Source organism: Trachurus trachurus (genome assembly GCF_905171665.1).
Source record: "Trachurus trachurus genome assembly, chromosome: 22".
Taxonomy (NCBI): domain Eukaryota; kingdom Metazoa; phylum Chordata; class Actinopteri; order Carangiformes; family Carangidae; genus Trachurus; species Trachurus trachurus.
In genome coordinates, this window is record NC_139907.1 from 12,204,215 (window position 1) to 12,220,374 (window position 16,160).

General features: G+C 43.6%; 2 protein-coding genes across 2 annotated transcripts; one reads left to right on the plus strand and one right to left on the minus strand.

Moving 5' to 3' along the window:
• Window positions 1-1,701: 1,701 nt before the first annotated feature.
• Window positions 1,702-3,674, plus strand: marcksb (myristoylated alanine-rich protein kinase C substrate b; the record flags this gene model as incomplete). Its single annotated transcript, XM_083998573.1, has 2 exons — window positions 1,702-2,026; window positions 3,072-3,674. The coding sequence occupies exons 1-2, from the start codon at window positions 1,931-1,933 to the stop codon at window positions 3,672-3,674; spliced, it is 699 nt and encodes a 232-aa protein (XP_083854699.1). The 5' UTR covers window positions 1,702-1,930.
• A 4,054-nt stretch (window positions 3,675-7,728) lies between these two features.
• Window positions 7,729-11,508, minus strand: col10a1a (collagen, type X, alpha 1a; the record flags this gene model as incomplete). Its single annotated transcript, XM_083997703.1, has 2 exons — window positions 7,729-9,551; window positions 11,379-11,508. 2 exons carry the CDS (start codon window positions 11,506-11,508, stop codon window positions 7,729-7,731), a joined length of 1,953 nt encoding a protein of 650 aa, XP_083853829.1.
• Window positions 11,509-16,160: the final 4,652 nt, after the last annotated feature.

Sequence of the window (16,160 nt, forward strand, 5' to 3'; positions counted from 1 at the left end):
GTTGTATGTGATATTTAATTGATGCGAATCTTGGGAGGTGCCATAATTTGTGATCCTGTTGTCTAAAACAATATTCTGAATCTGAAAACCTCTTCAAACACAACTTTATCATGTGGTAGCCTACATCTCAACTGTTTTGTAGAGGCTTTTAATTACTAAATAAAATTGTGTCTGGTTAATTGAAAAAGCAACAATAAAGAAACTTACCCTGTTCTGCATGGGACTGTTAATGGGTTATTTACTGTGTGAAGTTTGTTGGAAACATTTTGCTTGTTGTGTTGATTAGTTAGAAGTATTAGTTCACAACAGTTTTGCCTGCACACACATTCACGCTTATATAGGATCCTGACTTATAGGCCTAAACATCATATAAATATAACTGTATCTTTTGCTGACTGGTGAAATCTGTGCATCTAATTGTCTGGGACGTATGGTGCTTTTCAAAACACTCCATGCCCTGCTGCTTTGTCCTCGGGTTCACTTATTCATGGCAGCTCAACATAATAAATGCAGATTTGCATGTAATCAGAGTATCACAACAATGAGCGTGGCCTAGTTAGCCTGATGAAGAGAGGGTGGGTGAAAGAAGTCACCCTAATCCTCAAACTGCTGTCTGCGCCGCTTAGTTTTCAACTCACTCTCACCCTACTTCTCCATAACCAGGAGTCAGGATCACTCAGCCTTTGACGTGCTAACCTCTTCCTTGGGGCCATTTTGGACTGGTAACCATGGAGATGTGGGTCATGCAGTGATGGCAGAGAGACGGGAGACTTGTGGCTGGTGGTGGAGTCGGAGCATTGCAGGCTGGATGGAGAAGGCAGCAGCAGCAGCAAAACAGCACCGGGACCATAAACTCTCATTATATCTGGGTCACTGGGATGCTCCAGCTGCAACAAGCAGACAAGACGCTATTATGCAAGAGAGCAGGGATGAGGGAAGTTGTGGGCACAGGGGCTTATAGTTACAGGGGACGTCTGTTTACTGAGCGGGGCATATGTCAGGAGTGTGCGTGATGATATAACATGAGACCAGCTGAGCTCTGCTTTGCCCGCTCAGCTGTCCAAAACATGTTGTTGTTGATTTGGTGCTGGCATTAACTACTACACATTTAGAGCCATGGTGTAGATTATTGTCTATGCAAAATTACAAAAAAAGATTATTTTTTTTGACTACTTCTTGTAATTGGCACAAATAAAAGCCCAAATAGGCTATTTGCCAGTGAAAAAAAAGGCTATTAGGCTAAATCTATAAACTGATGTCATTTGCTTGCAAAAAGAAATGGTGGCCATTTTTGTTGTTTTTTTAGGTAAACACATCTCCTAATAGGCGATGTTGTTTACTTTTGTAGGCTACAGGAAGAGCAAATATCTCTGGAGTAAGAATATTTCTGTGACATTAGATTACAGGAAAATATGGGTGATAGCCTATACAGCTCCATTAAATCTCAGTTTAAAAAAAAAAAATCAACTTTGTAATGTGCATATAAAACAAGTTGTTGGCCATGTTGTTGTGTCTCTCCCATTGTCCGTGGCCCCCCACTCCATGACCCCCCTCCCTCTCGTTGGAGTGCGGACTTGTGATTGGAGGAGACGCGGCGGCTGTGTCGTCATAGCCCTGTCGCCCATTCATCAGCGGACTTGGGCGTTGTACTCCGCATCTCATTTGCGGCGGGGCCAATTCCTCCATTTACAAACTCCGCTCTCGAGAAAAAATTGGAAGAATTCGCGTCTCTTTCGCATCTTCTCCACAATTTTTCCCGCAAGTTCTCACACGTCCCTTTGCGGTCACTTCGGTTTCGGGCTGATTCCTCGGCTTCGCTCGTAGAAGGAGGTGTCGCCGGCGTTTGACTTGAATTTTTTGGGGGGAAGGAAGCTTGCGGTCTTTGTTCATTCATTTGAACCAGTTGGGGTTCCTTTGTTGGACCAAAAGCATGGGAGCACAAATCTCCAAAACCGCTGGAAAAGAGGAAGCTGTGGTAGAAAAAGCAGCAGAAGGCGCAGCTGTTGCAGCCAAGTCAAACGGACAGGTAAATTAATGTTTGAATCATTAAAATCTTAATTGCTCACACGGATTTTTTTGTCTCAATTTAGCGATGTGTTGCGTCAATGGCGTGCTCCATGTTCCCTGTAGCGCATCCCCATGCTCACCGGCATCAGGGAAAGTGGCCACATGTATCCATTTTCACCGGCGACTGCTTTGTCTCTGTTTTCTGCTTCATCCAGTGCTTTGTTACTCAGATCTCATTTTTTATATAGGCTAGCCTATAGTTAATTTCAATTAATTTAATTTCCATATTTGCATAGCCTATATAAATTGAATCTTTTGAAAATGTAGATCTGGTGAATGTTTGACAGAATAAATCATCAGAAATTGCATTATTTAAAAAATGAATGCAAATATTTTACAGCAGCTTCACCTTTTTGCACATTGCAACTGTTTTTGTTTTCTTTCTTTTTTAATTCATATGGGTGTAGAGTGTGCAGCGGGGGTTTGTGGCCGCTTTCACTGTGGCATGGCCATTTTAAAAAACGATACCACGCCTTTGTTGCCAGGTTCAAGAAAGAAAGCCACGCTTTAATACACCCACGCCCCACTAAATCAATCTGATATGAAGAAGCATGGAGGATGAGATGAGGGGAAATATTTCTAACTGAAAATTGCACACTTTGAGTACATGGAGCATTAAAATAAGGGGGAAAATATCCCCAAATTCCTATGTTGTTTGCACCGTCTTCATATTGAACGCCACCTGCTGGAGCCCGGCGGAACTGCAGTCTAACCGAGTAGCCTACTGCTGAAAGCCATAGATCTGTCGTCACTCTCCTGGTAACAGATGTTGCTGCAGTTTTAGGGCAATTTTCCTATTGGTTACTACTAGTCGGTGCATTTGATTAAGCAGGGGCATGCCAGATTTTGCAGGTAGCAGCCTTGCATTCACATGGTAGAATATATAGGCTGATGTTTGGTCTCAAATGCAAAGTGACAAGCAATGAACACTCAAAACTAATTTTTGCTAAAATGGCATGCTGCTGTGCTTGTTCAGGAATGAGATTTGCATTGTTTCCCCCCAGGAGAATGGCCATGCCAAGACCAACGGTGATGCCTCTCCAGCTGCAGAGGAGGCCAACAAAGCTGAGGTCCAGGCCAACGGCAGCACTCCTACTGAGGAGGCGCCAAAGGAAGAAGGCGAGAAAGTAGAGGGTGCCGAGGCCAATGGAGAGAAGGAGCCGGCGGCCACAAACGGAGAAGCCTCTGCCAAGCCGGAGGAAGGCACTCCATCCACCAGCGAGGATGGCAAGCAGAAGAAAAAGCGCTTCTCCTTCAAGAAACCCTCCTTCAAGCTCAGCGGCTTCTCCTTCAAGAAGACCAAGAAGGAATCTGAGGAGGCAGCAGAGGAAGGAGAAGCAGCAGCGGCAGCAGCAGAGGCGGCAGCAGAGCCAGCTGAAGGAGAGAAGGCGGCAACCGAGGAGGCGGCTGCCGAGGAGACCAAACCGGCCGAGGCTGCTGAGGAGGGAGCCAAGGAGGCTGCAGCTGAGGAGCCGAAGGCTGCGGAGGAGGTGAAGGCGGAAGAAACAGCAGCAGCAGGAGGAGAGGAGAAACCAGCTGAAGCTTCAGCCACTGAACCAGAAACGGCAGCCAGTCCAGAGGCCACGGCCGCCGCCGCCGCCGAGTAATCCTGCTGAACGAGACACCGGAATGAAGGAGATGATGGAGCCCGTCTGAAGGAATGAGAGGACTTGTCTAAAACCAGGGATTTTTTTTGTCAATTTTTTTTTTGTTGGTGTTTGTTTACTATTCTGCAACCATCTCATCCATAATGACTGCAGTGTCCGTGGCAGTGATGGACAGGAGGTGTACTGGAGAGTGTGCTGCTTCCTCACTGCTCATTGGTGCTTGCATTTGTGACGTGGGTGAGTGTGAAAGTGCGAATGTGAGTGTGAATGTTATTTTTTTCTACATGAAACCATGACTGTGTTGACATGTTGCTGAATTTGACATATTTAATCAAAGTATTTGGTGCTGGGCAATTGGATGTAGCAGCTAAAGCTGTGTCTGCAAGATTTGACACATTGTGATATTCTAAAGGGAAAAGTCCTAAACCAAGTCTTAAATGTTGTCTTTGCAGTGCACAGTTGTTTACAACTCTTTAAGCTCAACGCTCCTGTGGACACAACCATTTCTGAATGACTAGATTTAGTTAACTGTCAAAACAATAGATGCTCATCACTTTCCATTAGACTCCACCATTTCAAAACTCTGTAGTAATGCACGTTGTATAGACTTTGATATTACTGGTTTTATGACTGAGATGTACCTAAATGACTGAAGTTTTTAACAGATTACCCATTGTAAATGAAGTTTTCTTGTTTTTCACCATTTGTAAGATTGAATAAAATTGGGAGATGTTTTAAGCAATTCTTGCATCAAGTTGTGATGACTACAACACCACTGAAAATCTAGAAAACACACAAAAAAGAGATCAGAGGTGCACCTTTCTGTAGATTCATAATCAGGCCCCACCTTATTCATCATGGGATGGATACAGTCTATGGATGTGACGTTACCACAAAGTAGTATTAAGGTGTTCAGTCTGTTTTCCAGGAGAGTTAAGGAATCAAGTGGGACTGAGCTCCCTGAGCTCCTTTATTTAGTGCTTAGCATAGATTAGACCCCTCAGACTAATCTACATCTGAGATCATCCACCAGATAAATAACTGCACCCACTGAGTCTTTGCCTCACGGCGCCCTCATGTGGCGCATTACTGACAAAACATTGGTTGTGTAAATGAGCAAAACAGATTCAGGTTTTTTTTCTCTCGACTAAAAATACAGATTCTTGAACATCACACTTGGAAATAAGATATTTTTGGTGCAAAACTACAAATTACATTAATTACATTGGTTAAAAGACAAAAATATCAATACAACAATTTTTAATGCAGGTGCATATTTATTGATAAGGCTTGAGAAAAGGCCACAGAAGAGCTTGTGAACCACCAATTCTAAGCCTTTTTCAGCTGACTCTAGTTTTATGTGATTATCATGAGCACCTGTTTTCCCCTGAACCAGTGAGACATAGAAGGAAGTGTTTTCTGCCATGTAGTATTTTTAGGAAATTACTTGGAGAACTACCACAGTGTAATTATGTGAAGCGATTTGGGGTTTGAGTTGTATTTTGCACCATAAATGATAGTGTTTCAAACAAACATTTTATGCCATCCAGAGTTTTAGTATCTGAAGCACTGCCCTAAGTGATGCTTTTGCTCACCATTCACATGTTGGAATTTCTTATCCGAAAGTAAAAAAAAAACAAAAAAAACACGAGGACCTTTTTTTAAGGGGAGACGAGGTTTCAGCAGACTTGGGTGTTTTTAGCCGCCCACATTGCTGCCCCTGCTCATTTCAACCCATCTATTTCCTTTGTACCCAGTTTAACCCTGTGTACTGCAGCTCCAGCCACCACAAGATGGGTGTGTTTTACACATAATATTTCTATTCCTGCTTCCTGGTCTACACACCCATCCTGGTTCACGTTGTTGAGGGATTCGCTTCCTATTCTGGCCCCCAGTGTGGCTCATGACGTATCCCATCATGCCGCACACTGCACCGCCATACGCCACCCTACTCAGGGTGTCAGGTTCCTTCCTCAGTTGCTTTGTTTGTTTCTTTTTGAGCAAGTTGGACACGTGAGAGCAGAGATGCATAGAAATGCGAGACTTCCAAAAAACAAACATATATCAAAGTGACATATTCCTTTAAGTGCAGCAGATAATTTTGGAGTGTGGCTTGTGGAGTTGACCAGAGGCAGTTCTCCGTCTGTGTTCCTGTCTGACCTACCTCATGCACCAACCACAGACCGTCTCCAAATGGCCGTCCCCTTTAGATGGCAGTCTCTGGTGTTTTCCTTCCACCAGCTTCCTCTCTGCTCTGTCCCTTGGGCCCCTCACCTAACCGCCGTCTCACTCTCTCTTCCAGGGAAGATCAAACAGCTGCTGCCCTGCCAGAGGACCATCCCTGTCCCCTCATCCTACACACCAACTATTTTCAGCACAGCCGTATTCAGACTTTCACAGTAGAGTAGTTTTTGAAAACTTTGGCTGCCAAGCAGACACCCAGTAGCCGTATCATGTGGAGAGAGAATTTATATATAATCACCTCCATCCGTCTCAGCCTCTGTACGGGGACCATGGTGTGAAAAACCCACAAACAGTCACACGACTACTTTCTAAAATGTGAATCCACATTTCATTGTTTATAGTACTTTGACTAATTGCAAGTTTGTAAAAGGATCTCGAACCAGACTATGGTCGGTTTTACATTATGAGCTCATTTTGTGTCTTGCCATGTTCAGAGCCTCACGTGGTGTAGATTTCTTCTAATAATTACAAGAAAACAAATTAAGGATTCTTTATTATTGTATGCTTACACACACAGTGTACAGAAGAAGTATTGTATTTCCATTCTGTACAACTTCATATTTATACTTAACAACATTTCTGGGGGAAACATTGTACAAAGAACTGGGCAGAACTTGTAATAGTGTAAAAGGACATTACAAACTACATTGTTCCTAACTGATGAAAGAGAACTATTATGATTATCTTGTTTTTCTTTTTATAATAATCTTATTTATTCACCTTAATATTTTTCCAGCAATTAAATGTTCCAGCATATAAATTACTTTAAAAAACACTACTATTCATTTTTCTTGTGGTTTACAGGAAGGTTAGACTGTAAGTTTGTACCTTATTATAAAAATAATGGGCAGCCATTAAAGTCTCAAGGTTGAAGTGTTATTCAAGAGGAAATACTGTCCTGGCCAAAGAGGCACAGCTCTGTATTTGACCTCTGACCCCAGTGCATAAGGAGGCTGGTACAAAATGTTAAGGATTGTTTTTTAAGCATGGTCAAAACTGATCAAAGTGGATCTTTTTTTTTATTGAAGATTGAGATGGTGTTACGCCCCAGATGAACAGATGAATAATCAAAAATTTCCCATATGTCAATTTTAAATCATTTGTGTTCATTTGGTTCCCATTAAAAATGCTCTCAAGACAAAACATTTGTTAAGACATCTTTTATTTTGGTCATTATGCTTTACATGACATAATGCATGTTCAGGGATATAACATGTCGCAGGTAAACAGTTGGTGTTTTTATGACAGTATTCTGGTGACTATTTTCATTATAACAGTCAATTTGACCATTACCATTTCACAATATTCAAGTCACGTAGAAGGACAACAGTTACAACATGTTGCACAGAAAGTATTTGTGTACTTTTAATAAGATTATTGGTCACCCAAACAAAGACAAGGTTGTACAAAAACAAACAAAACAAAAAAAGAAAACCAAAACAAATCGGACAAACACTTAATTAAGACTTGCCAGTTGAAGTCAGTATAAAAGGAACAGAGTGGAAAAGAAAAAGTCAGGACACAACACAGTTATAACACCTCAATTTCACATGCTGTCTCCATTACAAAAGCTCACTGGTAACTTTGTGGATTGCTTCCCCATCCCTGATCATCTGTTTTCATAAATTAGTTTTCCTTCTTCTAAGCACCTATTTCTTGTAGTTTTCAAGTCGAGAAGCTACTATTCCTCAAAGAAGGGTGAACTGCCTGTCTGTTTGGCTGAGGAAAATGAACAGGGAGTTTACTTTAGTTTGAGAAATAGATTGCAAATTTAGTTGGTTGGCTTTTTGGGAGCTACTGTATCAACGTATCACGTTGAAGCAATGAGGAACCCAGAGAAAGAGCAGTGGACATTCTCGGCAGCAAAGACACCATTGGCCTCATCATCAGGGATCTGGACGTAGACTGTGTCCTGCTCATCGAGCAGAAGGACAGCGCTGCCGGACATCTGGTCCAGGAAGCCCTTGCTGTACTCATCATATGTGAACATGACAGGCTGGCCATTCTTGTACAGAGCAACCAGGGCATGAGCTCCATTAACATGGATGCTGTAGGCAAAATAGTAGACTCCAGGAATCTGGCAAGTGAAAATGCCGGTCTCAGGGTCATAGTGATTCTCAGCATTGTACACGATCTGGTCAAACTTAATTGGGGTGCCAGCAGCGGGGTAGGGGGTGGCCAGAGATGCAGTGAAAGCAGACATGGGAGCCTTGACCATCACCTCACCATATCCCTTACCCTTCTCAAACATAACCTCACCGGGAGGACCTGGGGGACCAGGGGGACCAGCTGGGCCAGATTCTCCATCAGCACCAGAGTCACCGGGGAGACCAGGGGGACCCTGAGGTCCGGGGACACCCTTAGCAGCCAAACCAGCAGGGCCAGGACCACCAGGGAGACCTGGGTGTCCCTTAAGACCAGGAGTACCAGCAGGACCTTGAGGCCCAGTGGGTCCTCTGGGACCCTGGGCACCATCACCACCAGCAGCACCTGGCTCACCTGCGCGCCCAGTCAGACCTTTGGGTCCAGCAGGGCCTGGGATACCTGGGGCACCTGGGGTACCTGGGGCACCTACATTTCCTTTCTCACCCATGGCTCCAGTGGCTCCTCTGGATCCAGGTGGGCCAGCTGCTCCTGGGTAACCCTGCTTTCCTTGGAAACCCTGTGCTCCCTGATCTCCCTTGTTTCCCTTAGCTCCCTGAGCTCCAGTTGCACCTGTGTCACCTTTGGGGCCAACGGCACCAGACTCACCTGGGAACCCTGTTGCCCCCTGGGGCCCAGCAGGACCAGTAGCACCAGTAGCACCAGTAGCACCAGTATATCCTGTGTGACCAATATCACCCTTTGCACCTGGTGCTCCTGTAGCTCCTGTAGCTCCTGTGGCTCCCTTCTCTCCATTTGCACCTGGCTTTCCATATCCGGGGACTCCGGGAGCACCGGTGGCTCCAGCGGGGCCCTGGTGGCCTTTAGGGCCCTGTGGGCCGGGGAGACCGGGAGCACCATTCTGACCTGACTTGCCTGGCACACCTACACCTGGGGCACCAGTGTGTCCCTTGGGCCCCTGTGGTCCCGTGGCACCGGGGGCACCATCTCTACCTGGGCTACCTGGCTTTCCTGAATCTCCAGGGGCACCTGCTCTTCCTGGCTTTCCAACTCCGGCTGCACCTGGCTCTCCTGCTGGGCCCATAGCTCCCTCAGGTCCTGTCTCACCCTGAGCTCCGGGAATTCCCATCCCTCTATCACCCTTGGGACCGGGAAGTCCAGGAATACCTGGGTGTCCCTTCAGACCAGGCTCTCCTCTAGGTCCCATGGCTCCAGGAAGACCAGAAGGTCCGGGTTTGCCAGTAGCAGAGAGGCCGGCGGGTCCGGGGCTTCCGGTGGCTCCTGGGCCTCCTCGGGGTCCCTGACCGCCAGGGGCTCCAGTGTCTCCCTTCTCACCAGGTGCGCCATGGCTTCCAGGTTTGCCAGGTCCACCAGGGGATCCAGGCTTGCCAGCAATTGAGCGGCCAGGAGCGCCAGGGGATCCAGGAGGTCCTTGGGGTCCAGGGTGGCCAACAGCATCCTCACCTGCGGGGCCAGGAGGGCCAGCAGGTCCCTCGGGGCCGGGCTCACCTGGAGGTCCAGGCTCACCTGCTGTGAAGAGTGAAAGAGTGGGCATCATCAGCACATCAATAAACAAGACAAAATCCCACCGAACTAACAAGTGTACTAGTTAGTGTGACTTCTGGCTTTTTAATGGAATAGTGAACCCAATCTATCTAATTACAGGTGAAAAAAATGCTGAAGAACAAGGTCAACTCTCAGCTTTGAGGGTATGTGAGTGAGGTTTGATTGAGTTCTGTTGAGTGACAACATTGTTGATTAACAATCAAATGTGAATTGAATTTTAAGAAAAAATATTAGCAGTAATCTCATTCAATGCTCTCTTGTTTTGCACCATGGAATGGTGAATGCAATATAAAATTGCTGATCAGTAATAATTCATTCAATTGTATTAGATTTCTGTTTAGAGGTGAGGCAAGTTTTAGTCCCATGAGCCTTTCTGATACTTTTGAGGTCTAATTACATGGAACTGATTCACTTGTGTATCTATATTAAATCAATCTTCTAGTCTTAAAAATTCTAAATGCTCCATATAATATTGTGCCTGTTTTATTTTTTTATATATTTAGCCTACATCATATTTTCATTTTATTATTCAGTCATTTATTTGAAAAGCTTTAAATGGAATGAAATGATTTTATATGTGCTTGTCCCAGAGCTTTAAGAGATCTTGTGTCTTGTTTGTAAAACAGTAGGTCTAAATGAGAGGGAGACTTTTTTTATTTGCCGCCTTAATGTGGTCACATGTGTTTAAATGTAAAAGGCTCACTCGTTGGCTGAGTTTGTATAAAGCCAAACAGATGTTTCTACTTCTGTGTTAAGCAGGCACACCCAATCAAACCACACTGCTGGGTGACTGGACTGTAATTGTCAGTGTCAAACTAAAAATAATTCACTAACAGCTACTTTCCCAAATAAAAATAGCAGTATGTTGCTTCAAATTTAGAGCAACATTTCATATTCTGTAATGTAATCTTTGCCAAGCCATGATTACATTTTCTAAATTGTAGTAAACCAACTTTTTCAGCAATGTAATCATGGTGTTCTTTTTGTTTTGTTTTGTTTTGTTTTGTTTTTGCACAAAAAGGAAAATTCAACATGTGGTAGAATATACATGTATGTCTGAAGGCAAAAGCCCTGGCAAGAGTTACAGCTAAAAAGTCAAAAAGCAGAAGAAAAAAAAGAGCTGAATTCAAGGGAAGACTTAATGCTTTTCGAAATATTCATTTTGATGATCAGCTAAACCAGCACATTACAGAACAATATGAAATGTGAGTGAAACATTAAATATCCTGGTCCGATATTCACTACCAGCTTTTAAAAGACACAAGCAAGCACAAGCACAGTAAGTTAAAAAAGTTCCTACAAAATGATAAAAGTTTTAAAAAATCATTTCAGTAGGCTAAAAATGTTGCTGCTCTGGCTGCCTGAAGTAGCATTGCAGGACATTGCAGCAGAATAAAACTGAGAACCTCAGCATTGAGTAAATAAGTGTTATTCAAATCCCAGATGTAAATGCACTGTGTGATTGGAGAAGCATGCAGCCAATCAGAGAACAGGATGGTTTCAGAGAAGGTGGAGCTGGGTTTTCAAAGTAAAGTGCAGCTGGCTGTGGCTGCTAGCATGTGTCTGTCTACATATGCTTATCCCATATTGGCCACAACAAAGATGCCTATTCCCTCTGTGCAGATTCAAAGGTAAGGCAAGACTGTCATAAAATGTTGTTTAAGGAAAAAACAAGGTTTTAGAGAGGAAAATCTGACTGCAGAGGCAGAGTTAGTGACAACACAAGAAGCAGAATATGCTAGCACTGTCAAAAATAGAGAGTGTAGAGAAGAGATGTTAGTGATGTCTTACCTTGGCTCTTCACAGAGTAGGGCTGGTACTGAGGGGCGGCCTTCACCAACTTCTTCACCACATAACGCTCCCCATGGGCAGCTGCCATGGTCACCATGAGGAGGAGGATGCCTGCTACACGCATTTCCATCTTGCAACGTCCAATCTGCAGAGGAAGCAAGGAGGCAGTCAGCACAACCAGTCTCAAGGTACAAAATCTCAGCACACTTCAGTTTAAGACTAGTTTAAAACTGTTCCTAAATGCTATACATCTTTGCAAAAACGCAACAAGCAGCAAGTAGGATAGGATAAGCTAAGTAACAGGTTGTGAAGTTCAGCTTTTGATTCACTCAGAGCATCCTGGACCCCTCAGTACTGTCTAAATTTCACCCAGGAAGCTCAAAGCAAGCCAAAATGTGCCTCCCTTCCCCGTCCTGCAGTAGGACTATAGACACAGCTAAGCTGTTGACTGCACTCGTCCAGAGATCGAACTGTTTAGAGAGGCAACATGGAAGAGAAAACACACGTACCAGCATCCAAAGGAGGGAAAACCAATCTCTTCAGCACCAGTGAGCTCCTGATGCTGCTGTATATCCTTAGGGTAGGAGCACAACTGAGGATATGCTGCCTTTCTGTACAATGATGCGGGTATTTATACCATATCTGCCCCTCGCATCATTAAAAAAAGAAAAAAAAGAGAGCCCCCACCATGCAAGTACCTCCCTCCTCAGTGCAAGGCTGTAATTAGCAGACAGATCTGCCCAAAGTGGGCATGACACATCAGGGTGCCTCCATGTCTTGAATATCCAGACACATGATTATCACTTATTTCAGTCTTCTTCAGAACTAGAAAGTGATCATCTTCAAAGAAAAAATAAATAAATAAACATAACATAAGCTATGTAAGAAGAATAAAGTGATTATTTTCAGCCTTCTCACACAGATATTTGCTGTGTTCATGCAGCATTTAAACTTTTTTATGCTTTTTATGTTTACATTAATGGGTGTTTATAAGATCCCCTGTATAAATATGTTAACTTCTGAAAATAGTCAAAGCACTTCTATAAATAAGCAAAAGGACAGCAGGTGGGTAGAGGCACCTGTGCTGCTTCACAAAGCTTGCATTGAGGATGTACAGTACCAGGATCCAAATTTACATCTTGTCCAGCCGGCTGGTGGAGCAACGCCTTTACCTTTCTTGACCGTCTGGACACCTCTATGTCTGCCATGATAAGGTAAACAAGGGAAGTGGCGGGGAAAGTTTGTTCAGAGTACCATGGACGAAAATGTACCGGAGATGTAATATGTGTTAGATGCCTCAGGTTGAAAGAAAATAATTATTTTTAGCCCTAAAGTGTAATGTCTTAAGAACCTGATATATTTTTGTTTTTTCACATGTTAGTTGTGTACATTTCCTGGGTATTAACTGGAGTCTCTATTTCAGGATGAATACTTTTTCTTAAGTTAGTGTATTTTTGTAAGTGTTTCACCCTCAAAACAGCTAATAAAACTATATAAGGCGTCACTGGGAAAGACATTTGGGCTTGTTTCTGTGCAGCCTCGTGAATGCAACCCAGTGTGCGACAGCCCTTGTGTGCACTCCTTGTGTTTGGACACCAGAGGGCAGGTTTTACTGTTGTACAGCACCTCTATGGAGCGAGTGTGCTGCTGCTGTTGCTGCTGCTGCTGCTGCTGCTGCTGCTGCCGCTGTGGAGAAGGGGCCATGCCCCTGTGGTCACCTGTTATTTTTGGCCCCCTCGTTGTGTGTGTATCATCAGGGGTTTCGGGCCTATTCCTACAATTACAGCTGGTTTCTGTCGTGATGTTGTATTTCCTCAATCAGCTCTATCCTCCAGTATTATCCTCCCTCACCCTCTCCCTCCACCTTGCCTTGCTTACTTTGAGATCCTCCAACTGTAATTTCTCAATTTCAGCCCAGCCACATAGGAAATGCATACACCCAAATAATCACATGTTCTCAAACACACAAGTGGCCATAAACGATGTGTAGGGTACTCTATGTTCCATCCCAAAAATCTCCCAGAACATGGGACCATTTATGGCACATGTTCTTCCTGTGTTCACATGATGTATATACAGCTCTCGGTGCTGACAACGTGTGTATATTCGCACGACTTCTTGCACGATTGAGGGGTTTGCCAAGTTTCTGTATGAGGCGTCTGTTCCACACGTGATTGTGACAGGCATCTTTCAGCACGGCTATAATTAAAGATTCTCCAACATGAGGCTTGTTTGAACCCTCTTTTTTTTTGTAAATTGGGCCAAATTATCTGCAATTTTCCAAAGTGCTACCTTCTCTGGCTCATAGCACTTAATCATGTTTGGCAAGCATTGTTTAAGTTTGCTCTTCCTTTCAAATAAAACATAATGTAATTTGTGATCTTCATTTCCAAATGTTTGGAGTGTTGCTCATAGGAGACAGGAGGGATGGTTTATAGTGAAAGTGCAGCCTGACGACCTGAGGGCGGTGTGATGATGGAGAACTGTCACATTACACACACACACACGTGACAGGCATACCTCAAACAGGAGAGTGATCACATGTCAGCACTGTAAGTCATATTTTTAATTTTGATTTGCACATGTTTGCTCGCAGTTTATCCACTGAGTAAAGTCATGTTTACCAGAGTGTTCAGCAGCAGAAGCTTCCTGCTCTTTTAGTCAGATTTAGATGAAATAACAGAGCAAGATAGGGTGGAGTTAGGATTTTACATGTTTATAGGTCCAGATCATTCAGTTTATTTATGTTTTTCAAACACGGAAAAACCACTGCAAAAGAGGATCTCCATTTTTAGTCCCCAATGTTCTGAGAACAATGATTCATTTCTTTATGCATAAAAATGCAACAAAAAAACTAAACAACAACCTGCATCTGCATCTGTCAAGAGGATGAAACATTCATTGCTCAGCCTTGGGAACGGCGTATACTTTGGCTTGAGGAAAACTCGAATTAACAGTGTAATTTGGATGTTGTTTATAACTTAGCAGCATATTTTTTTTATTTTCTAAACACGCCAGTGCGCTCGTTTGAGAGGGACTCTGTGTCCTCAGTGCTCATAGTGGCAGAGTTGAAGGCGGTGAATGTGCACGGCAGGGCCCACTCTGCTCTGCTCATTACAGCACCGCAGATACTTGATGTGGTCTGCAGGCCTCATTGTAATAACCATTAGGAATTAGGTTAACAGCCATCAAACTGAAGGCGGTGACGGCGCTTCACCCTTATATTGTCGCCTCACTGTAAAACACACACATGCTTTCAGTTTCTTCTTGTCACGTCATACACTTGATATATGACATAAAACATGTTTACCGTATTTAGAAAAGTAAGAAACTGGCAAATCACTGAGATCCTCGAGTTTTAGGATTTTTTTTTTTTTTTTCCTTTTTACTTCATTCCTGTTTGCAGTAGCTAGTTCATGTCTAGAAGAATATTTGTATATTATTTTTTTTAATTGTCTTTAATTGAAGAACAGTGATGAGAAAGTCTAAAACAAGCATGGGAAGTCGTGACAAGGCAAAATTTCTTCGTCTGACCTTCCTGCAGAGGACATTTGCTGGCGCTCTGAGGTCCTGCTCGCTGTTCAGGCCTTCATCCGTATCTAACAGCAGTCCGTAGATTTCACTAAATTCCCCTGCTGGACACTGTTACTGGCAATGGTGGTGATGTTTGTGCTTGTACTCTACAATGATAACAGTGTTTGAGGAAAGGTTTTCGCATTTTCTCTGTTTTTGTTCGCTCCACTGCCCAGGAATTGATGTTTCTGGTTTCTTTGCCATGCTGACCAAGGCTCAACCCACACCCAAGAGGAGAACATAATTGGCGGTTGATGTAAGGGGACTCGGCCGAGCACGTGAGTTAAGAAATGGCTAAAGATACACCATCACGGCTGGGATACAAATTTAATGTTTCAATAAACTGAACGGACCACTAAGAGCTACTTTAAACTTTATGAATGGCAGACTTGACGGGGGCCCTTTTGGAGTGATTGGTGGGGAAATTACAGGGTCCTGAAAACAAACAGGGACCCAAATGGAGCCGGAAGTGTAAAAGTAACTGAAAAATGGTAGTGGCAGTGGTGGTAGCTTAAGAGATGAGGGCCGGTGTTGAGGAGATCACCGGTATGAAACCCTAGAAAGGCTGGAAAATGGGGGTGGGGGAGAAGAAAGTATAGGTTGGATGTTTCCACAACAGCTCAGGTGAAAATGTTTTTAGCTGGATGACTGTGGAGCAGCTTCTCTGAGATTCAGCAAACAGCCAGACACCAGTCAGAAACTGGAACTTTTTACTTTTAGGTTGTTGTGTTGTATAAAGTCATGCAATTCACTCTGAATTAAGTGGATGAGTTAAAGAGAGTTGGAAATTTGCGCTCACGTGCCGCCTGTGATGTTATCACTGGTCGGAAAACGAGAACTTGCTTATTGCCAGTCAACCGAGTCAAGTGCTGCTTTATCTGATGTGATTGTTTCTGGTTTCGTAGTTCAGTTTGCTGTAAGTTTATTTCTGGAAAGGTCTGACTCAGCTTCTGGTTTGAGGCGGCTTTCTTGGCCTTTGTTTGGCCGAGGAAATCAAGAGTTTTAGAGTTGCAGCAGCCAGAATCTAATTTAACAAGAAGTGTGCAGCCAGACGGTTTATGAGGTGCTGCAAAACACTTGTGCACACAATGTACTACAAAGGTAAGAAGGTCAAAATAACACATATGGATTTTTTTTCCACCAGAAAGAAATCAGTATTTGCTGGTTTTATTATGACTTTGCAGTGCTCTCTGTTTATCATCTCGCTTT